Source organism: Schistocerca piceifrons, chromosome 1, assembly GCF_021461385.2.
Source record: "Schistocerca piceifrons isolate TAMUIC-IGC-003096 chromosome 1, iqSchPice1.1, whole genome shotgun sequence".
Lineage (NCBI taxonomy): Eukaryota > Metazoa > Arthropoda > Insecta > Orthoptera > Acrididae > Schistocerca > Schistocerca piceifrons.
The window spans coordinates 627,985,760-628,009,595 of record NC_060138.1 but is presented as its reverse complement, the minus strand read 5'-3'; the positions used below and the strand labels follow the sequence as shown (position 1 = coordinate 628,009,595).

The 23,836-nt window shown below is 42.2% G+C and overlaps 1 protein-coding gene across 1 annotated transcript in view; it reads left to right on the top strand.

Moving 5' to 3' along the window:
- Positions 1-609: 609 nt before the first annotated feature.
- Positions 610-23,836, top strand: part of LOC124788204 (calpain-A-like) — a 241,550-nt gene continuing 218,323 nt past the window's right edge. Inside the window, exon 1 of the mRNA XM_047255384.1 lies at positions 610-948. Within this exon, the coding sequence (XP_047111340.1) occupies positions 676-948 (273 nt within the window). The 5' untranslated portion in view covers positions 610-675. The remainder of the gene's footprint in view (positions 949-23,836) is intronic.

Genomic DNA, 23,836 nt, shown 5'->3' with positions numbered 1-23,836 from the left:
TTATCCAATAATATGACAACTTGGCATGAGGTTCCAACTCACAATGAACACGTTTTGCAACAATAAAATGGTTCAAATGGTTCTAAGCACTATGGGACTTAACATCTGAGGTCATCAGTCCCCTAGACTTACAACTACTTAAACCTAACTAACCTAAGGACATCACACACATCCATGCCCGGGGCAGGATTCGAACCTGCGACCGTAGTAGGAGCGCGGTTCCAGACTGTAGCGCCTAGAGCCGTTGGGCCACAGCAGCCGGCTTGTAACAATAATTTTTTAAGACGAGAAGATGACAGCAAAGCCTGTAGAAACCAGATATCGAAAATAAATTAGTATTTATGCGATTTGGCCCCTATTTCTCAGCGCGAGAAATTTCAATCAAGAGTATTATTTGCCAAATAACTAAATAACCTTTCTTTGTGACTGAACGAGACAACCGCTGAGACCACTCCACGTGTGGGTGACACATCGCGAAAAGCATCATGTTTACAACCGCGATCCCGGTTGTGGAACAAAATAGCGCGCAGCCGGCGGAACTTCCTCGCCGCCGCTCGTCGCAGATTAGATAAACCATCGCGGTGTGCCGCATGTCATGCCGCGCGCCACTCGCTCCTCATACGTGGACGCGATTGCTTGCGCTCCACACCTATTCACCGGCGACTCTTAAGCACCATGGATGAACGCTACGTCACCAGCATCAACTTGAGTGTGCGGTCGGGGCAGACGGCGAATTTCCGCCAGGTCAGGACCGAAGTGCGGGAATGGAGCCTGCAGAACGGACACAGTCTGCGAGAGGAACAGCGGCCGCTGCTTTCGTACGGAGGGTCCCCTAGGACAGCACGCAGTGTGCTCACCGTGCAGCCCGCGCCTCCGGCTAAGGAGAGCCGCCTCTCGCGCCTGCAGTACCAGCACTCTCTTCACCTGCCGCAGGACCGCATCTACAAGGTACGTGTACGGGTGGCCGCCACTACCGCTTGCAAACGCAATTTCTGGCGGTCACGACTCAGGGCATTGTTTCTAGCCCATTGGACTCAACACTTTCTAAATGGGACGAAAGCCCCCGCTGATGTAACAGCAATTTCGGGAGTACATCAAGGAAGTGTTATAGATCCGTTACTGTTTATTATATACAGGGTTACAGGAATATTTATTTAGATATGTAAACGTAAGAAACGTTACTCCTTCTGTGGCGTTATGAACATAGTTTGTGTAATTACTTTTAGAAGAAGTACATCAACGAGTTATAATTTTCTTAAATACACCGAAGCGCCTATGAAACTGGTATAGGCATGCGTATTGAAATACAGAGATACGTAAGAGGGCAGAATACGGCGCTGCGGTCGGCTACGCATATATGACAAGTGCTGTCTCAGTTGTTAGATCGGTTACTGCTGTTACAATCGCAGGTCATCAACATTTAAGTGAGTTTGAACGTGGTGTTATAGACGGCGCACGAACGATGCGACACAGCATCTCTGAGGTAGCAGTGCAGTGGGGATTTTTCCGTACGACCATTTCGCGAGTGTACCGTGAATATCAGGAATCCTGTAAAACATCAAATCTCCTACATCGCTGCGGACGGAAAAAGATCCTGCAAGAACGGGACTAACGACGACTGAAGAGAATCGTTCAACGTGACAGAAATGCAACCCTTCTGCAAATTGCTGCGAATTTTAATGTTTGGCCATCAGCAAGTGTCAGCGTCGAACCACTCACGAAACACATCGGTATGGGTTTTTGGAGCCGAAGGCCCAATCGTGTTCCCTTGACGACTGCATGACACAAAAGCTTTACGCCTCACCTGGACCCGTCAACAGCGACACTGGACTGTTGATGACTGGAAACATGTTGCCTGATCGGACGAGTATCGTTTAAAATTGCATCGAGTGGATAGACGTGTGCGGGTATGGAAACAACCTCGTGAGTCCATGGGGCCTGCATATCAGCAAGGCATTGTCCAAGATGGTGGAGGCACTGTAATGGTGTGGGGGGTATGCAGTTGGGGTGATATGAGACCCCTGATACGTCGAGATACGACTCTGACAGGTGACACGTACATAAGCATGCTGTCCGATCACCTGCATCCATTCATGTCCATTGTGCATTCCAACGGACTTGGGGAATTCCAGCAGGACAGTGCGACACTCCACACATCCAGAATTGCTAGAGAGTGGCTCCAGGAACACTCTTCTGAGTTTAAACACTTCCGAGGGCCACCAAACTCCCCAGACACAAACATTATTAAGCATATTTGGCATGCCTTGCAACGTGCTGTTGGGAAGACATCTCCACCCACTCGTACTCTTACGGATTTATGGACAGCCCTGCAGGATTCATGGTGTCAATTCCCTCCAGCATTACTTCAGACATTAGTCGACTCCATGTCAGGTCGTGTTGCATCACTTCTGCGGGCTCGCGGGGACACTACACGATATTAAAGCAGGTATATCAGTTTCTTTGCCTCTTCAGTGTAGCATATTATTTTTTCAGACAGGATTGAAGCAGTACGCCGAGAAAGTTCAAAGAAGAGCAGTACGTTTTGTATTATCACGAAATAGGGGAGAGTGTCACTCAAATGATACAGGATTTGGTGTGGGCATCCCTAAAAAAAAAAAGGCGTTTTTCGTTACGGCGAAATCTTCTCGTGACATTTCGATCACCAACTTTCTCGTCTGAATGCGAAAATACTGTATGTTGTTGACGCTGACCTACATAGGGAGAAACGATTATCATAATAAAATGGAATAAATCAGAACTCGCACCGAAAGATATAGGTGTGCGTTTTTTCCGCACGCTGTACGGGAATGGAATAATAGAGAATAGTTATGAAGGTGGTTCGATAAACCCTCTGCCAGGCACTTAAATGTTGTTTGCAGAGTATCCTTGTAGATGTAGATGTAGATGAAGCTGATGTACCAGGGGGACCGGAAAGTGATATCTTTTCTGCGCACGTCGACATTAGTTTGCCATTTATCAGCTCACTGTGTACTTCAAAGTCGTGCCAAAGACATTTTAAGGTTGGAGTGATTTATTTACTCGTAAGTAAGTAAATTTTAATTTTTTTGGCTTATGGTGAAATGGCCAGTCAAACAGTGGTAGAGCTACATATCAGGCACTGTATGCTTTTTGAGTTTCACAAGGGTGGTAGTGCAACACTTGCTACCAAAAACATTTGCGATGTTTATCCAAGTGCATTAGACGCTCATAAATCCCGAAAGTGGTTTTCTAAGTTGCAATCCGGTAATTTCGGTCTTTCCGCTTCGTATCGATTGGGAAGACCAACAACTTTAGACAACGACATGTTAAGGATGGAACTGGGACCAAATCCATGTCAGACAATCGAGGAACTGTCAAACACTCTTAACCAACCTTGGTCGACTTACCAAGAACATTTGCAGCAGGTTGGTAAAGACAAACAAAGCTAACCGATCCACTACGTTCAACTTACAGCCTCAGTGGCAAAATACAGAACCGTTTTTTGATCGCTTGATCACTGGAGATGAAAAATGGGGCCTCTATGATAACCCAAAACGCAAACGGCAGTGGATCTCTCCGTATGAATCGCCACGAAGTACAGCTAAGTCTGATTTGCAATCTAGAAAGGCGCTTTTGTGTGTTTGCGGAATATTTGCGGAGTTATTCATTTTGAATTGCTCAAACATGGACAAAGAGTGAATGCAAATCTTTACTGTGAACATTAGGGTCGAGTACATCAAGCTTTAATTGAAAAGTGCCCAGCTCTTGTCAACGGAAAAGGTGTCATCTGTAACCTGATAATGCAAGGCCGCACTGCGAAAGACGAACCCTGGAAAATATTAATGAATTGAGGTGGGAGGTATTGCCTCACTCACCATAATCGCCCGATTTACGTCATCGGATTTCCTTTCATTCCAACCGCTACAACATTTTTGAAGTGGAAAAAATGTGAATATGTGGATGATGTCCAAAATGCAATTTCCAGATATTTTATTCAAAAAACAATTGCTTTTATCGTTCCGGCACAGATAATTTGCACACTAGATGGCAAAAGTCTGTTGATACTGAGGGTGATTAAAGCATTGATTAAAAATAAAAACTTGTTATCAATTTATGTATGAACTTAATACAAAAACATTACTTTCCGTTCCCCCTAATATTTAAGCCTTGTACAAATCATTTTAAATTAATTTTCTATCAGTTTTAATTAGGGAGTTAGAAATGATCAAAGTTTTAGGGGTGGATGAAGCATGCTATATACAGGGTGGTCCATTGATAGTGACCGGTCCAAATATCTCACGAAATAAGCATCAAACGAAAAAACTACAAAGAACGAAACTCTTCTAGCTTGAAAGGTACCAGATGGCGCAATGGCTGGCCCACTAGATGGCGCTGCCATAGGTAAAACGGATATCAACTGTGTTTTTTAAAATAGGAACCCCCATTTTTATTACACATTCGTGTAGTACACAAAGAAATATGAATGTTTTAGTTGGACCACTTTTTTCGCTTTGTGATAGATGGCGCTGTAATAGTCACAGACGTGTAAGTACGTGGTATCACGTAACATTTCGCCAGTGCGGACGGTATTTCCTTCGTGATAGATTACCCGTGTTAAAATGGACCGTTTACCAATTGCGGAAAAGGTCCATATCGTGTTGATGTATCGTTATTGTTATTAAAATGCTCAACGGGCGTGTGCTATGTATGCTGCTCGGTATCCTGGACGACATCATCCAAGTGTCCGGACCGTTCGCCGGAAAGTTACGTTATTTAAGGAAACAGGAAGTGTTCAGCGACATGGAAACGTCAACCACGAACTGCAACAAATGTTGATGCCCAAGTAGGTGTATTAGCTGCTGTCGCGGCTAATACGCACATCAGTAGCAGACAAATTGCGCGAGAATCGGGAATCTCAAAAACGCCGGTGTTGAGAATGCTACATCAACATCGATTGCACCCGTACCATATTTCTATGCACCAGGAGTTGGATGTTCTGGTAGCAATATTTTCATTTAAATGAGTTGTTCAAACGAGAGCTCATTTTCCTGAATGCACAGTTCTGTGTGGCTTCTAAAGTTACTGGTGTCACAGAGCGACAATCTTCCTACATGCGTTCCTTGAAGTCGTCGCGAGTTCGGTGGCGCTCGGACAATTCCTCAGATGATTTACTGGTGTTAAATCAGGCTCTTTCCGAGGACCACGGCGTCCCAACCATCTTCCAGGAAATCCGTTGTTCAGCTGTTACACAACAGCTCGCACAGAAGAGCTGAGTGACCATCATGCTGCCCTCATCTGCATATGGGCTCTAGTGTCTATACCGGCATTTTCAGAGCACACAACTATCGACGGTAAAAGCTGGATACATGTCACCTGTCAGATTAACTCTGAAGTATTGTGGATCAATGATTTCATCTCCAAGAATTCCACATCACACATTTATGGAAATCCTCCTTTGACGATCGACATGATGTACCTACTTAAATGAACATTGTGCCACAAGAACATTCATTTGAACACAGCCAATTACGTGCGGCGTCCACTCCTAAAACTTGGAACGTTTGTAGCTCCCTAACTAAAACTGACATAAATTTAATTTAAATTGATTTGTACACTGTTAGTAAACATACATCGGCTACACGACAGAATAAGAATGTTCTATTTATAACTCGTTCCTGTAACTCTCTCGAAAACAAGTAAATAAGTTATGTTCATAGTTCCACAGAAGAAGAATATTTTATTTTACGTCTAACTATCTACATAAATATTCCTTTCACTTATTACCTTATAAGTTATACAGAAAAACGCTTTACCTGAAACATCCTGTATACGCTTATATAAATGCTGATCTATTTCATAACCACGTTGGTGGCAGAAAATGAAGCAGTGTAGTCACGACCTCGAATTATGGAAGGATGAAACGACCATCCATCGTTTGCCTTACTCGATTTGTGGAAACCATGGAGAGCCTAAGTCTCATGTGCCGTCCTTCTGAATTTGAGTCCAGCGAATTACCACTCGGCTCTGCGGGCTACGTGTGAAAAGCATGCTTGTTATTGGAAGAGTTACCTCGGAGATTACCATATAGAGGATGGAAAACATCGGTGGCTGGAGCACTCATCCGCTGGACAATGGCGCTGCCGAATGTTCCACAAATAAACTCTTTGTCGATGAGCGGCTTGCATTATTTAGCTGTGGCAGCTCTTAAGTCAGCCCTTTTGGCCGTTTCTCTTCAGGTGTGCCAGAAAGGCGACAAGTTGTTGTCAGTAAATGTCAGCATTTATTCTTTAGAAACTTTTTATTACACGTAGTACCTTCTTTACCCCGCCGTTCGCGTAATGTCAGCGCCTGTAGACGACCGTAATTTTTGTGCAGAGATTTGCTTTTTTGTTAGGACTTTGTCGTTCCTTCCTCTCTGAAACTGAGGTGAAGGTATCAGTTTCCATCACAGACGACAAGTTGGACGAATCGGCCGATGCCACTCACAAACTCAGTGATGATACGTGTTCGCCTGTTGATTTTGGATCAAAGCTTGCGGTGCCCGTCCCACCGAACTTGCAACTTTTTCCATTATACACGTATATTGAGCTATGCTTTACTGGTAGCATTTCGTCGCATGTAGTAATTTTCTGGTTGATTATTATTTGATTATTATGATTTAGGTTATTCCCAGAAGGTGGACGCTCTGCCTGAACCTGAGGAATCGATGTCTTTATACCCTTATTTCAAACGACGGAACCATTTTCTAGCTTTGCATTTTCCAACGACGAACCTTTTCACAGAAAAAAACATGTTGAGCTACCTTGCCAGCATTTACTCATCTTTTAACAACAACAAAAAAAAGTGTTCATTTCTCCAATTCATATTCCATCTTCTTTGGCACGCAATAGCACGAACTTTCTTAATACATGCAAAATTTTTAAGGTACTTATAAGCAAAGGATAAGCGTCGTTCGCGAACCTGTCTAATGCAGATATGTAACTCAGAGTCTTTGTAAGGCACATTGTTCAAAATTGTAAAGTACAGGGTGATTCAAAAAGAATACCACAACTTTAAAAATGTGTATTTAATGAGAGAAACATAATATAACCTTCTGTTATACATCATTACAAAGAGTATTTAAAAAGGTTTTTTTTTCACTCAAAAACAAGTTCAGAGATGTTCAATATGGCCCCCTCCAGACACTCGAGCAATATCAACCCGATACTCCAACTCGTTCCACACTCTCTGTAGCATATCAGGCGTAACAGTTTGAATAGCTGCTGTTATTTCTCGTTTCAAATCATCAATGGTGGCTGGGAGAGGTGGCCGAAACACCATATCCTTAACATACCCCCATAAGAAAAAATCGCAGGGGTAAGATCAGGACTTCTTGGAGGCCAGTGATGAAGTGCTCTGTCACGGGCTGCCTGGTGGCCGATCCATCGCCTCGGGTAGTTGATGTTCAGGTAGTTACCGACAGGTAAGTGCTAATGTGGTGGCGCTCCATCTTGCTGAAATATGAATTGTTGTGCTTCTTGTTCGAGCTGAGGGAACAGCCAATTCTCTAACATCTCCAGATACTGTAGTCCAGTTACAGTAGCACCTTCGAAGAAATAGGGACCAAAAACTTTATTGGCTGAAATGGCACAGAAAACGTTCACCTTAGGTGAGTCACGTTCATACTGAGTTGTTTCCCGCGGATTCTCAGTGCCCCATATACAGACATTGCGAAGGTTGACTCAATAACACAAAAAGCTTTCTGTTGAGCGGTCGCCATCTTAGCATCAACTGACGCTGATACCTAGTCAACAGCGCCTCAAGCGAACAAATGTACAACTAAATGAAACTTTATAGCTCCCTTAATTCGCCGACAGATAGTGCTTAGCTCTGCCTTTTGTCGTTGCAGAGTTTTAAATTCCTGAAGTTGTGGTATTCTTTTTGAATCACCCTGTATATTAAACAGTACCTCAGAGGTGGGCGCAAGTCCAAGTTCCGCGATATGAACTTGGGACCATATTCGTCGTATACCGTGTTTCATTTTTGGAAAACGGATGAAAGTTACGCTGCAGTCCACTAAACATTGTCTAACTCGACCATTAGCTGTAGCATGACTGCCGTCGGCCTTCAAAAAATGGTTCAAATGGCTCTGAGTACTATGGGACTTAACTTCTAAGGTCATCAGTCCCCTAGAACTTAGAACTACTTAAACCTAACTAGCCTAAAGACATCACACACATCCATGCCCGAGGCAGGATTCGAACCTGCGACCGCAGCGGTCGCGCGGCTCCAGACTGTAGCGCCTAGAACCGCTCGGTCACACTGGCCGGCGTCGGCCTTCCACAAGTACAACAGTGTGTAGTGTGTATTACTAATACGAGTTTCAAAAGCTTCTGTTCTCTTGTTGCCTGACCCGTTTATCGTTCAGGTTTCACTTCCGTAGAACGAGACTACATTCTAGACAAATACCTTCAGAAACGACTTCCAAAAATTTAAAATTTGTACTCAGTGTTAATAAATTCTTCTTCTTCAGAACTGTTTTTCTTGCTATTGGCAGTCTGCATTTACCTCCCCTCTACTTCGGCCATCGTCAGCTACTAAGCTGCCCAAACAGCGAAACTCACGTACTAAATTTCTACGCTCTAAAAGTTAACATAAATTAAATTTACATATATACAAGTAATTTACGTTGTGTAGTCATTTATTAGACGTAAGGTTAGGTATGAACTTCTTGCTCTCTACACCTAGGAGAACATTCAGCTGCGGTGGTTCTATTCTGTACTGGCGGTGAACTATTGTCGTGAACGTCCATATCACTGAAAGAGAGAGGGAAATAGGCGCTGTCCGATGAATGTTTTAAATTATTTCTCATTTCTACAAGGTTACGAGTCCGTACCGCTTTATATCAAAGACGAGGGCATTTCTGTGAAAGGAGGATAAAAAAATCATTTAGTAGGCAACTATAATCCGTTCATCATAAGACTAAACCTGATGTAAACAAACACAAACCGATGATTTGTCAGAAGTCGTAGCACATCTTGTGATGTTGTTACGCTCTTGGAAGTAGGTCCTACTTATGTATTAGATTTCTTATTACTAAGTTACGTTAAATGAAATGAATTCAAATGTATTAATAGCCACCAACGTTTTTCTTAATCACGCTTTAGCTACGTAGTTTTTATTTCAAAAATCGTGTACAGTCACAGCCTCTGCAGCGTTGTGCCCTGATTGTCGCGCTGTTAATGCGCAGTGTGAAAATGGCTGAGGCTGCTTTCTGTCCCGAAGTGAAACTCTCGCGTGGAATACGGTTAAAAAGTGCCGAGAAATAGGCTGTTCTTAATGTTTTTCATAAATTTACGGAGATAATCGGCTTTGAAGTTTTCCCAGCGTTCTATATAGTACTTGTTTGTTTGATGAATATTTCCTAATTGAACATGTAGCGGAGTCCATAGCATAATGGAACATAAATTGTGTGTTCAAATCTTTTCAGTATCATTTTTTTCTCATGCAATTTAAAATACTTACATCTCGTAATTATAAAACTCATCATCATTTTTATGAATAATGCACGTCTTCTTGTTTCTAATTACATACTGGACGCAAAATTCATTTCAAATATAAATTCTTAATTATCGATGTTTTACGAAAGACTGTTCACAGTTGCTTACATTACGAAAGCATAACAATTTAATTTTTTCAGGCAAAAATGAAAAACCAATTCGTCTTTATTTGGATTACGTCCCTCGTTTCATACCACAGAGGTAGATAAGTATCGTAGAAACATGAAAGCCAATCATTTTCACAGCATCGAGCACATCATAAATGCTGCATTTTTACATTTGCTACTGTACCAGTACAATATGAAGCCAACAGAACTGATCTGGAGCCAAGCTGCGGAACTGGGCCTGAGAAGCAACAAGACTTCAGCTGCCAGACGCACTGGAACTATGCACGCAGCTTTTTCACACGTCACTGCCGAACGCTGGCGGGTTATAGAACGGTTCGTCATAAAAGAAGAGAAAATGCTGCGCCTGGTTGGCTTCGTGGATGCTGTTGTTGACAGGCTCGTTATCAACGTAGCAGGTGACACTTCCAGAACTGAAATGTGTGTCTCGGATTCGGATAAGGAAGGAGCTAAGAGATTACGAGACGACTGACTGTAACTAACACTTTCAGTGGCTTCAATATGTAACTATACGGTGAAATCCTTCAATACTCTCTTACATTACACACAGCTTACGCAGAAAAATTACCTTGTGGTTAAGTCAGGAATTTTTTTCATTCTTGTTTTTAATTACAATAGTACGTTAGCTAAAAACGATAAAAGTGTTGCGGTTTACGTCTAGTCGTCTAAGGAGCGTATTGTGGGACATTTGCAGTGTATTATTTCATTGTGCTTAAAAATTAAATGACATTCGAAGCTGTATTGCACCTCTGCTCGTCTTTTTTTACGTGTGAACTGTAGCTGGCCACGTCACTTCAGGCTAAGTCGATGTGCGCGTAACGCACAGCACAAAACGTACCCTTATTATCGTACTTGACAATACTCGAGACAGCTTGGCTGCAGCCCCACGTGAAACGGAAATCCAATGAGGTTCCAGCAAACGCGGAAGAACACATAGTGCAATGTGTACAACAGGTTTATTCTTATGGTGAACGGATTGTAGTTACGATTACACAAATGTCTCCTTCAAGGATTTTCTAAGTAAGCCTTAAACTTCCCCAGTGACAGGGCATCAAACATACTTCAGATAAACCAACCATAAACAGAGTAACATATGATGGATCTAAAACAAATTTTTGTAGTTTGCATGGAGTTTTAGGTGATGGGTAGTACATTGCGTAATGAGAGAAATGTGTGTGTGTGTATGTGTGTGTGTGTGTGTGTGTGTGTGCCTGTGTCCGTGGAGGTGGGGAGTCTCAACAGTCCCAATAAAGCGTGAGCGAGCTCTGTTAACGTTGCGCCAACCTCATTTCGCAAATAGAAGCAAGCGGCATTGTTTGCCGTCCGATTAAATAAAGCACGTACGAGGCGTATGCTTTCAAGGTCCCGCGGTGCCCGTTCCTTGCTACGCTCACAAAAGTACGGTGAAGTTGCAGAAATAGTCCTACCAAGTTAGGTGTCAATCATTTTTTTTTCGTTTACTACGAAATACGTTCTACTTCATTTCTGCGTGGAAGCGAATTTTAAGTTAGTTTCAAAAACGAAAAAGTATACGCGAAGACGCGTTACAATGGACCAACAATTCCGATTAACTAGGATTTTTAAAAGACACATGCACCTAATATTCCCTGTTGTTTGGGAGAGGCAGCTATTCCGAAAAATAATGAAAATGCGGATAAGTGCAGATACAATTATAACCGAATCGTTATCGCGCGACTACTTTTTCACGATAATGATGGAAAGAAATTTTGGCGAAAGAGGAAAAATAAGAAAAAGTTTGTGGAATTTGAAATAAATTAACTGAATATATTATAACTTTAGGTTGCAAATTACTTAAGAGCAGTCACCAGCTCACTATGTGAGCAAGTGAATTACGAATTAATCATTGAATTTTAATCGGACGGAACCAAAGGCACTGACTCGGGCTCAGATGTAAAAACGCAGTTAATACCATGAATCAAAGTTAATCAGAAAACCAGTAGAATAATTTGCACTGACTACAAGCAAGTTAATTGTTTCCAAAACAATTCGCTTATTGAATAGCTCTGCGTTACTCGCTGTAATTCTGTTACTGGTTTTAGAAATGCATATGATCATAAGAACTTGTTTTCTATTATAGTAAGCTATTTCAGGAAAGTTCGTAATGTTTCATTTAGCGAAGAATAAGTAATTTTACATAACACTGTTACATAATTTGCATTGTGAGTAAAGTTTGCAGTGCACACAAAATATGAGATTATTATTCTGAGCCGGCCGAAGTGGCCGAGCAGTTAAAGGCGCTACAGTCTGGAACCGCACGACCGCTACGGTCGCAGGTTCGAATCCTGCCTCGGGCATGGATGTGTATGATGTCCTTAGATTAGTTAGGTTTAAGTAGTTCTAAGTTCTAGGGGACTTATGACCACAGCAGTTGAGTCCCATAGTGCTCAGAGTCATCTTTTTTTATTATTCTGAAGTAATATTTTGTCAATATTCATTTAAATTATGCTTTTACTCTTTTACTATTAGTCAATATTCCGTAACTAGTTGTTCTATAAAGCAACAAAAGTTCGCCTCTGGTAAATGGCAGTTTTGAATAGTTCTCAGTTTTGTAAACGCCACTTTATCTTAGTTACGAAAATTAAATAAGTTCATCATTTTCAGTATTTTCCAATTTTTTCATTGGTGGTATTCTCGGAATCAGTAATGGTGATAGGATAGGCCCCATTTAGGTAGCCGCGCGGTGTGGCCACGCGGTCAGAGGCGCCATGTCAGTGACTGCGCGGCCCCTCTCGCCGGAGGTTCGAGTCCTCCCTCGGGCATGGGTGTGTGTGTTGTCCTTAGCATAGGTTAGTTTAAGTAGTATGTAAGTCTAGGGACCGATGACCTCTGCAGTTTGGTCCCTTAAGAACTCACACACACACACCCGTTAGGTAAATGACTGAGGAGAAGTTCATTTACACTATAACAGCTGCTGCACTAAACACTTTGCAATTCAATTAACAAAACCTACTACGCTGGTTAGCCTTCTATAGTCTAAAGATGAAACTGGTTGGATCTTACTTTGATGAACTACTACTGTTGGCGCGATGTAAGGCATTATTCGTCAACAATGTGTGGCATCAGTCTTCTTTATCGTCGCTCCATGTAACAGGTTTGGGCCCACATTACTCATCTTGAATATTAAATCGTCTTCATGACAGTGTACTGTGCCCATTTACAACTACATAATATGCCTGACAATATAGCAAAAATCTTACAGTTTATTCCTTACATTCCCGCGCATCCTGACTCCGCGCCCAGCGACGATACTCCTTGCTTCAAATGTATACTTTAGCTCCATACAATGGCAAACTTCCTGACTACGCAACGTTTTTACTGGATCATAATTACGATATTCTTTTTAATTAGCTCATTTCAATTAATTCTTTGATATTTAATTATACAACATTAATACAATAATAAAATGTCCTATGATAGAAACTATATCACAGTTACATTATGGTTGCAGAATTAATAACGCGAAAAATTTGTTAGGTACTGTGTTGTTGTCTTCCAGAGTCACTTCGTATATGAGGTACGATGGGACCTTGTTTTTCCGAATTAGGTCGGACCGCAGGTCATAAGGGTAATCGAATATCTGGATAACTCGAAAAGTCAGAAAAAAATAGAATGGCGTATAGGTTAAATGCTACAAATACTCATGTTGTATTTATTTTCACGTAAATACAAAAATTATACATTATTTTCACATTATGTTTTGACCAGATGTTAAAAAACGCGTGAATTTTATCCACTGAAATGATCACTAAGTTTCTTTTGAGCCAGGTTCCTACGTCGTTCATGTACAACGTGACCACGTAGGCATTTCACCAGCAATAGTTCGATCGATATTGTTCCTGCCGAACGTTCTAAATAAATTATTGTTTTGTCCAACCGCTTTGTGCCACTGTACATTCTATAGCATCTTCAGGTTGAGCGTCAATTTCATCAGCTAGTCCATCTTCACTATCCTCACTCTCTGCAGAAGTACAATCGGCGATAATTTCCTGAGAAATCATACCATAGTCAGCGTCTTTGTCATTTCCGCAGCTAGTCGTTTACGTCTACAATACCGTGTCTGAGCAGCCTGTAATCTTTGCAAAAGCTTCAACACCAAATTTAGCAGGAAAGTTTTTCTACAATTCTGCTTTGTTCAACCTATGTAGTGCATCTAACTTTTTGTCCATGGACACAACCACATATTTCTCTTTGATGGCGTATTGCACTCGTAACAAACTGCGCAGCTCAATTCAACTTGTTAACTGGTACTCTTCCAGGATCTGAACTAGGTTCACCTGTACTCTGGATTATAACAAATATTTTCTGTGACGCTTTCAAGGTAAAAGACCGCCACGGCGATCCAAGAACGATCAAAACTTTAGTGTAACGATTCCCGCTTGTATCTGACAGTGATCGTTTAAAACAAACTGGAAGCCAGAATGTCGACTATTTCCGTTTCTGTAGAGCACCAGTAACAGAAGCATAGCAGTCACATCACGACAATTGTGTTGTGCAGTATGAAACGGTTTGTTTGCTTTGGAGACTAGAGGACTGTAGTAGAGCACGCAAAACACTTTACATTTTATTCTTACCAAGAGAGGTTAATAAAGATGCAGATTTTCTACGGTTCTATCACGAGAGAAGCAGCTGTGCCTATGAAATACTGGAAGGCACATGAATGTACCAGCTAGAATGCATCTGGGTATGACTCGCATGCTAACGTGATAGACATAAAGAGCACATGGTCCCACAAGGATAAAAGTAAAGAGTGACCGACGTAAATTAAAATGAATATGACTAAGAGAAAATATTCTGAGGCAACGACTAAGTAAAAAAAAACGGGATATCAACAAAAGACGAAAAGTTTGAGGCTGTGAGCTGAAGTTGTCGGCAAGATCTAGAACACTCTCTTAATTCTAAAAGGCAGAAAGATCGAAAATTCAAATAGATTTTCCATGTAACAGACGGTTGGAAGGGGGCAATGAAGAACTTAAATATATCATGGGGGAGGAACAACACTGGGACACTGGGCAACTCAAAGCAAATAGCCGTTACGGTGGTCAGCGGCCTATCTTCTAAGCACCACAGATGCAGAAAGTAGGAAGTGGCTTTCACGCACAACGTGGGATAAGCGTTGGGTCTCAATTAGAGATTGTGGCGACTTCTGCGGCTGATCTGTTCTACTCTAGGCAACTGGGCCAGATGAGATACCTGACAGGTTCTGCGGATATTATGCGAAATACCTTGTTTCCCTCCTAGTAGTAATTTCACGTAGGATCCTGGAGCAACGAAGGGTACCTAGCGATTGACAGAAAGCACATGTCATTCACTTTTTCAAGAAAGGTCGTCGGACAGACGCGCATAATTATAGGCATTTATCGCTGACGTGAATCTGTTGTGGAGTTATGGAACATATTATATGCTCATGCACTTGATGTTTTGGAAATATCCTGTATAAAAATCAGAATGGATTTCCCAAGCAAGAATCTTGTGAAACTCAGCTCGTTCTGTGTGTCCATGAGACCCAGATCACCACAGACAAAGCCATTCAGATTGATGCCTTGTTTCTTGACTTCTGGAAGGCATTCGACAAATTTCAGTAGTGTCGTTTAGTAAATACAATGTGTGAGGCGGGAAGCTAGAAGAGACCTCTTGTCGGCAAAATCAGTTGCTCAGTACCGTCGAAAAAGGCAGTTTGACTCAAAACCATCGAGTTTGTTTTTTTGCAGTTTAATACACTTTGTTTTGTCCGCTACAAGCTACAATCGATAATAAAACAATTTAGAGTAGATAAAACCCTCAAATCCCTCGTTAAATTAGTCAACGTCGAGTCTAGAAAAAGGTCTCTCTTGTCGGTTTATGGAGAAATACCAAAGACCGACAAGATGTCCCTCTTCATAAATACGCTTGGCTAATACTCATCATTTTGAAAACTCCCTTTTCCTTCATAGTTTTACAAGGCAGTAATATTGCTGATATTCAAATCCAGCCCTGCGGATTTCTTCTTAATAGTTCATTATTATGAATGGTTATTTGTTCTAAACGTTTACCGTAGAGTATTTAGCACCCGTGAAAAAGACGTATTGGTAACCATGCAAACAATTGCAAATCGATTAGCGGAACAACTCATCTGATTGCGTTTGTTTTTGACTTGCTTGCTGTGTCTAGCGTAAATACATGTCTGCTCAAATTTTTGCACGGCAGTGGTGTCAACGAAGTGTCCCTTATAATTCAGTACAACCACTTTGAGTTCAACTTAGAGAACCAAAGTAAAGTGTACTGCAAAATCGATACTGAAGGAAATGTGTTCGCGCACCAGACATTCCCATTACGAGGTCGACCACACGGATTTCCCGACGAAGTGACTCCAGAAGGAATGACAGGGAAACGTCAAGAACACATCTTCAAAAACACCAGACTATAATGTAAAGACGAATTCAAAGGCGCTTTATTTCCTCAAGTTGAACTTGAACCAGTTGCTGAAACCAACTGTAATGCAACTGCCGATCCCGAGCCTGATGATACACAAGCAGTTCCTGGACCCTCAAAGAAGCGATCAGTTTAATGTGCCAAACTGAAGAGTTGTGAAACATATATTTATACTATTTAAAACATGGCATTTTAAGCTGTGTTTTGATTTTAAATTAATTTCTTAAATGTAAAATATAAAGGTTCTGCGTTATTTTCAACTTTTGAATGAGTTTTTCACAAAATGACCATTTTTATTTAGTAAACTTTAAATGTCTGTAACTTAAACAAAAAAAAAAAATCGTGATTACTCAGGAATAATGAATGCTTAAATTGAAAACATTAATAATCCACAATCGAAAATTTCCGACAAGAGATCCCTTTTTGCTCTCCGCCTCACATATCAGTTTACCGAGTATCGGACCAGACATATGGCTTCACACAGGATTTCCTTGAAAATATTACTCAGCACGTCGTCATCGGAATCGAATCGATAAATTTAAATGTAATTTCAGGAATACTCAAGGGAGTGATGTAGGGCCGCTACTATTTACAATTTAGATGAGTGATCCAGGGATAACGCTGGAGGCTTCGTGAGACTATTTGCGGACGATGCTGTCTATAGGACGGTTTAAACTCCTGAAAACTGTAGCGAAATGCTGTAAGAACTTCAGGGGACCGACATGGTGATACGGCTGGCAGCTATCCCTTAGTGTAAGGAAATGTGACGTATTGCGCATAAATAGGTGAAGACTATAGACTGGGAAGTTTCACAGGCCACGCCAATAACCAAGAAATCAAACAGGAATAATCCTCCGAATTACAGACCCATAACGCTAACCTCGATTTGCAGAACGATTATGGAACATAATTGTTTTCGAACATTATGAGCTATCTCGGAGAAACCGATTTATTAACAAACAGCAAACACAGATTTCAGACAATATCGTTCTTGTGAAACACAACTGGCTCTTTATTCTCACGAAGTAATGAGTGCTATCGACAGGGGATGTAGAATTGTTTCCATATTTTTAGATATTTGCTTTTGACACTGTACCCCACAAGCCATTTCTAATCAAGATGCGTGCATATGGACTTTCGTCTCATTTTTGCGACTGGATTCATGATTTCCTGTCAGCAATATCACATTCTGTTGTAATTAACGGAAAGTCTTCGAGTAAAGCAGAAGTAATATCTGGCGTTCTCCAAGGAAGTGTGATAGGCCTTCTGCTTTTCCTAATGTTCATAAACGCATGATAGAAATATATTGGATATAATAGCAACAAATAGACCTGACCTCTTTGAGGATATCCACATGGAAATTAGTATCAGTAACCAGGACGCGGTTGTGGCAACAATGATTACCAAAGCACGAAGGGCAGCCAAAATAAGCAAAAAGATACATATGTTCAGTAAAATACATAAAAAAATCAGTAATGTCATGTCAAAAAGAGGAACTTGAAACTTTCAGCACAGGGCAGAAGCATGTAGAGCAACTCTGGGTCAAATTTAAAAGAATAGCTGGCCTTGCACTGGATAGATATGTACGTAGTAGAACAGTTCATAATGGGAGGGAACCTCCATGGCATACAGTCACAGTAAGGAAACTTCTAAAGAAACAGAGATTACTACATAATAGGTATAAAACAAAGCGAAGGTTATAGATAGAGAGATTCTGCATGAAACACGTTTGACTGTCAAGAGAGCAATGCGTGATGCCTTCAGTGATTACCGTACCAGAATACTGTCAAATGACATTTCACAAAATCCAGAGAAATTGTCGTATGTAAGGGCTGTTAGTGGCACCAAAGTTAGTATCCAGGAACTGAAACTGAGGGTAGCAAAGCAAAAGCTGAAATTCTTAACTCCGTTTCCAAACGTTCCTTTGCAAAGGAAAACCCAGGAGAATTGCCCCAATTTAATCCTCGTACCACTGAGAAGATGAATGAAAAAAGTATTAGCGCCAATGAGAAACAGCTGAAATCGTTAAAATTGAAGAAAGCTCGAGCCCCGTTGTAATCCCGGTCAGGTTCTATACTGAATTTGCGACTGAGATAACCCCTCTATCCTAGATCCCTTGAACAAAAAAACCGTGCCCAGTTATTGGAAAAAGGCACAGATCACACCCGTCTACAAGAACGGTAGTAGACGTGATCCACAAAACTACCGTCCAGTGTCCTTGACATCGACGTGCTGTAGAATCTTAGAACATATTCTGAGCTCAAACACAATGAGGTATCTTGAACAGAATGACCTCCTCAACGCTAACCAGCATGGTTTTCGAAATCATCGATCATGTGAAGCCCGACTCACACTTTTCTCATATGACATACTGAAAGCTTTGATACAGGCAACCAGGTAGATGCCGTGTTTCTTGATTTCCAAAAGCAGTAGTCTCAGTACCGAACCTACGCTTATTGTTAAAAGTACGACCATAGGGGGTATCAAGTGAAATTTGTGACTGGATTGAGGACTTTTTGGTAGGGAGGACACAGCTTGTTATTTTGGATGGAGACTCATCATCAGATATAGAAGTAACCTCGGGTGTGCTCCAGGGAAATGTGTTGGGTACCCTTACTGTTCATACTGTATATTAATGATCTTGCACACAATATTGATAGTAAAATTAGGCTGCAGAGGATGCAGTTATCTATAATGAAGTTCTGTCTGAGAGAAGCTACACAAATATTCAGACACCTTGCCAAGAGTTCAACGTGGTGCAGAGATCGGCAACTTGCTGAAAATGTTCAAAAATGTAAAATTGTGCCCTTCACATACCGAAAAAACGTAGTATCTTAAGACTGTAATATCAATAAGTCAATCCTGGAATCGGCCAACTCATACAAATAGCTGGGTATATGAAATGGAATGATGACGTAGGTTCAGCCAAGTGTAAAGCAGGTGGTAGACTTCGGTTTATTGGTAGAATACTGTGGAAGTGCAATCAATCTACAAAAGAAATTGCTTACAAATCACTCGTGCGACCCATCCTACATATTGCTCAAGTGTGTGCGACCCGTACCGGATAGGACTAACAGGGGATATTAAACGTATACAGAGAAGGGCAGCACAAATGGTCACAGGTTTCTTTAATCCATCGGAGAGTGTCACAGAGATACTGAAGGAACTGAACTGTCAAACTCTTGAAGACGGACGTAAACTATCCCGAGAAAGTCTATTAACAAAGCTCCAAGAACCGGCTTTAAATAATTACTCTAGGGATATACTACACTCCCCCCCCCCCCCCCCCCCCCCGCTCTCCCCCCACGTATCGTTCACACAGGGGTCGTGAGGACAAGATTAGAATAATTACTGCACGCAAAGAGGCATTCAGACAATCGTTCTTCCCGCGATCCATAAGTGAATGGAACAGGAAGAAACCCTAATAACTGATAGAATGGGACGTACCCTCTGCCACGCACCTCACTGTGGTTTGCAGAGTATAGATGTAGATATAGATGTAGAAACGCGTTAGGAGACAATTGAGTAGCTCTCTTAGATTGTTTGCAGATGATGCTGTCGTTTACCGTCATGTAATGTCATGAGATGATCAAAACAAAGTCCAAAAGACTTAGACAAGATATCTGTACGGTGCGAAAAGTGGCAATTGACTTTAAATAATGAAAAGTGTGAAGTCGTCCACAAGAGTACCAAAAGGAATTCGCTAAATTTGTTATACGGTAAATTACACAAGTCTAAAGGTTGTAAATTCAACTAAATACTTAAGGGCTACAATTACAAATAACTTACGTTGGAACGATCTCAAAGATAACGCTGTAGGCAAAGAAAACCAAAGACTACGAATTGGTGGCAAAAACTGAGAAAATGCAACAGGTCTACTAAATAAACTGCCTACACCACGCTTAAACGCCCTCTTCTGGAGTGTTGCTGCGTGGTGTAGGATCCGCATCAGATACGACTGACAGCGGACATTGAACATGTTCAAAGAGGAGCAGCTCGTTTTGTACTATTGTAAAACAGGGAAAAGAGTACCAAGGATATGATACGTGAATTGTCGTGGCAATCATTAAAACAAAGACGTTTTTTCTTGCATCAGGATCTTCTCATAAAATTTAAATCACCAATTTGCGCCTCAGAGTGTCAAAATGTTTTGTGGGCGCACACCTACATAGAGAGGAATGATTATTGTAATAAAATAAGAGAAATCCGAACCCGCACAGAAAGATTTAAGTGTTCGTTTTCCCCGCGCCCTGATCGAGAGCAGACGTTAGCTAAATAGATTGGTGGTGGTACCACGCAATTAATTGTGCATTGCAGAGCAATCATGTAGATGAGAACAAATCGACTTCTGTTCGATTGCACTTTTGGCGACAAATCACGGAAAACAGTAACCGTCGTAGGATATTTTACAGTTGCCATCCGGAGTGACGTATAGTAGAATGGCCACCTAAAACTTTACGTAGGAAAAGCAGATGCCAGATTGAGATTCACTGCGAGAATCTTAAGGGAATGTAATTAGCCCACGAAAGAAGTGCCTTATGAAACACTCGTTGCTGAGTACTGTTCATTAGTTTAAGACCCTTACCAAGTCGAATTAACAGCAGAGGTACAGAAGATCCAGCAAAAAGCGGCGCATTTCGTCACGGAATCGTTTACTCGGCGCGAGAGTGTTACGGAAATTCTCCACAGACTCCAGTGCCAGACGCTACGAGAGAGGCGATAGGCGTCACGGAGAGGTTTACTGTTCAAATTTCGAGAGCTTACGTTCCAAGAAGAGTCGGGCAACATATAACAACCTCCCACATACGTCTTGCGAAATGATCACGCCATAGAAGATTAGAGAAATTATAGCTTATACGGAGCTTCGCCGCCGGCCGCGGTGGTCTAGCGGTTCTAGGTGCGCAGCCCGGAACCGCGCGGCTGCTACGGTCGCAGGTTTGAATCCTGCCTCGGGCATGGATGTGTGTGATGTCCTTAGGTTAGTTAGGTTTAAGTAGTTCTAAGTTCTAGGGGACTGATGACCACAGTAGTTAAGTCCCATAGTGCTCAGAGCCATTTGAACCATTTTTTTGGAGCTTCGCCGACGGTAGATAACGTCGGACGTTTCGTGAGGCTTTTCGCGGATGATGCTGTTGTCTACAGAGAAGTCGCAACGCTAAAAAATTGCAGCGAAATGCAGGAAGACCTGCATAGGATCGACGCTTGATCCAGGGAGCAGCAACTAAGGCTTAGTATAAACAAATGTAACGAATTGCGAACACATAAGCCGAAATACCCTTTATTACACGATCGCAGAATAGTCACTGAAAGAAGTCACATCCTTAAAATACCTAGGTGGTGTGAGTATAAATTGCAACGATCACATAAAATTAATCGCAGGTAAGGCATGTTCACTTAGTAAGAGCGAAAGCGTAACGGAGATCCTCAGTCAACTTCAGTGGCCGACGCCGGAAGAGAGGGGCTCTGCATCACGGTATGGTCTAATGTTAAAATTCCGAGAGCGTACGTTCCTACAAGGGCCAACCAATATACTTCTTCCTCCTACGTACACTACGTGATCAAAAGTATCTGGATACCCCCAAAAACATACGTTTTTCATATTAGGTGCGTTGTGCTGCCACCTACTGTCATGTACTCCATATCAGCGACCTTAGTAGTCATTAGACATCGTGAGAGAGCGGAATGGGGCGCTCCGCGGAACTCACGGACATCGAACGCGGTCAGGTGATTGGGTGTCACTTGTGTTATACGTCTGTACGCGTGATTTCCACACTCATAAACATCCCTAGGTCCACTGTTTCCGATATGATAGAGAAGTGGGAACGTGAAGGAACACGTACAGCACAAAAGAATACGGGCCGACCTCGTCAGTTGACTGACAGAGGCCGCCGACAGTTAAAGAGGGTCGTAATGTGTAATAGGCAGACATCTATCCAGACAATCACACAGGAATTCCAAACTGCATCAGGACCACTGCAAGTACTATGACAGTTAGGAGGGAGGTGAGAAAACTTGGATTTCATGGCCGAGCCGCTGCTCATAAGCCACACATCACGCCGGTAAATGCCAAACGACGCCTCGTTTGGTGTAATGAGCGTAAACATTGGGCGATTGAACAGTGGAAAAACATTGTATGGAGTGACTAATCACGGTACACAATGTGGCGATCTGATAGCAGGGTGTGCGTATGTCGAATGAGCGGTGAACGTCATCTGCCAGCATGTGTAGTGCCAACAGTAAAATTCGGAGGTGGTGGTGTTACGGTGTGATCGTGTTTTTCATGGAGGGGGCTGGCACCCCTGGTTGTTTTGCGCGTCACCATCACAGCACAGGTCTACATTGATGTTTTAAGCTCCTTCTTGCTTCCTACTGTTGAAGAGCAATTCGGGGATGACGATTGCATCTTTCAACACGATAGAGCACCTGTTCATAATCCACGGCCTGTGGCGGAGTAGTTACACGGCAATAAAATCCCTGTAATGGACTGGCCTGCACAGAGCCCTGAACTGAATCCTATAGAACACATGTGGGATGTTTTGGAACGCCGACTTCATGTCAAGCCTCACCGCCGGCATCGGTACCTCTCCTCAGTGCAGCACTCCGTAAAGAATGGGCTGCAATTCCCCAAGAAACCTCCCAGCACCTGATTGAACGTAGGCCTGCGAGAGTGGAAGCTATCATCAAGGCTAAGGGTGGGCCAACACCACAGTGAATTCTGCATTACCAGTGGAGGGCGCCACGAGCTTGAAAGTCATTTTCAGCCAGGTGTCCGGATACTTTTGATCAAATAGTGTATATCTCGCGAAATAACCATGAAGATAAAATTATAGTGATTCGAGACCACACGGTGGCTTTCCAGCAATCGTTCTTCGTGCGAACCATACGCGACTACAATAGGAAAAGGCGGGAGCGACAGTGGTACACAAAGTACCCCCCGCCACACACCGTAAGGTGGCTTGCGGAGTGTAGATGTAGAACTGAATATACATGATCTGTTTAGATCCCACCATACCACAGCAGTCGATGTATATATTTGCCAGGGAGACATTCGCGCGCTGTCACTGATTGCTTACGGTCTATCCGCTCCGGAGATGTTATTCTACCTTACTGCTATTCCTATTCCTGATACTCGACGATAAGTTGTACGTGGGAAAGAAAACTTTTGACGTCGGCTGTTCACCCACTTAATAGGTACTACTAAGCGTGCTCGTGACTGAGTTTCCTTCAAACAGTTGAGGCCTCAAAGCTATAGCAGCAGACGGGGCAACGGTTGTTGTGTATATGAATTTGGCATTCTAGAACATTACGATGCGCGATGAAAGACTTTTTCATAGTCACACAGGAGAACGGACCATCTGAAAATCCCTCAGGGCTAAGCAGGCCTCATCCGAATGAGGTAGCACTGTCATCAACAGACTGGCCTTCTATTCGGGAAGGCGGAGTTTCTAATCTTCATCCGGCCATTCTGATTTAGGTTTTTCGTGGTTTCCCTAAACTCAGGCAAATGCTGGGATGATTCTTACTACAAGGCTACGGGCAACTACCTGTCACATCATTGTCAAACTAGAGATGTAAGTGCGTAATGTCTCTATAGATGAATTATGTTTCTCTTGTTGCTCTTAAAAATCAATACCACAAAATGTTCAGTACCCCTGTAAAAGTGATTTACAGATGAACAGAACTACTACTACTACTACTACTACTACTACTATTATTAGTATAGTAGTACTTACTTACGTCCAGCTTTGCCTCTACAAAACACCT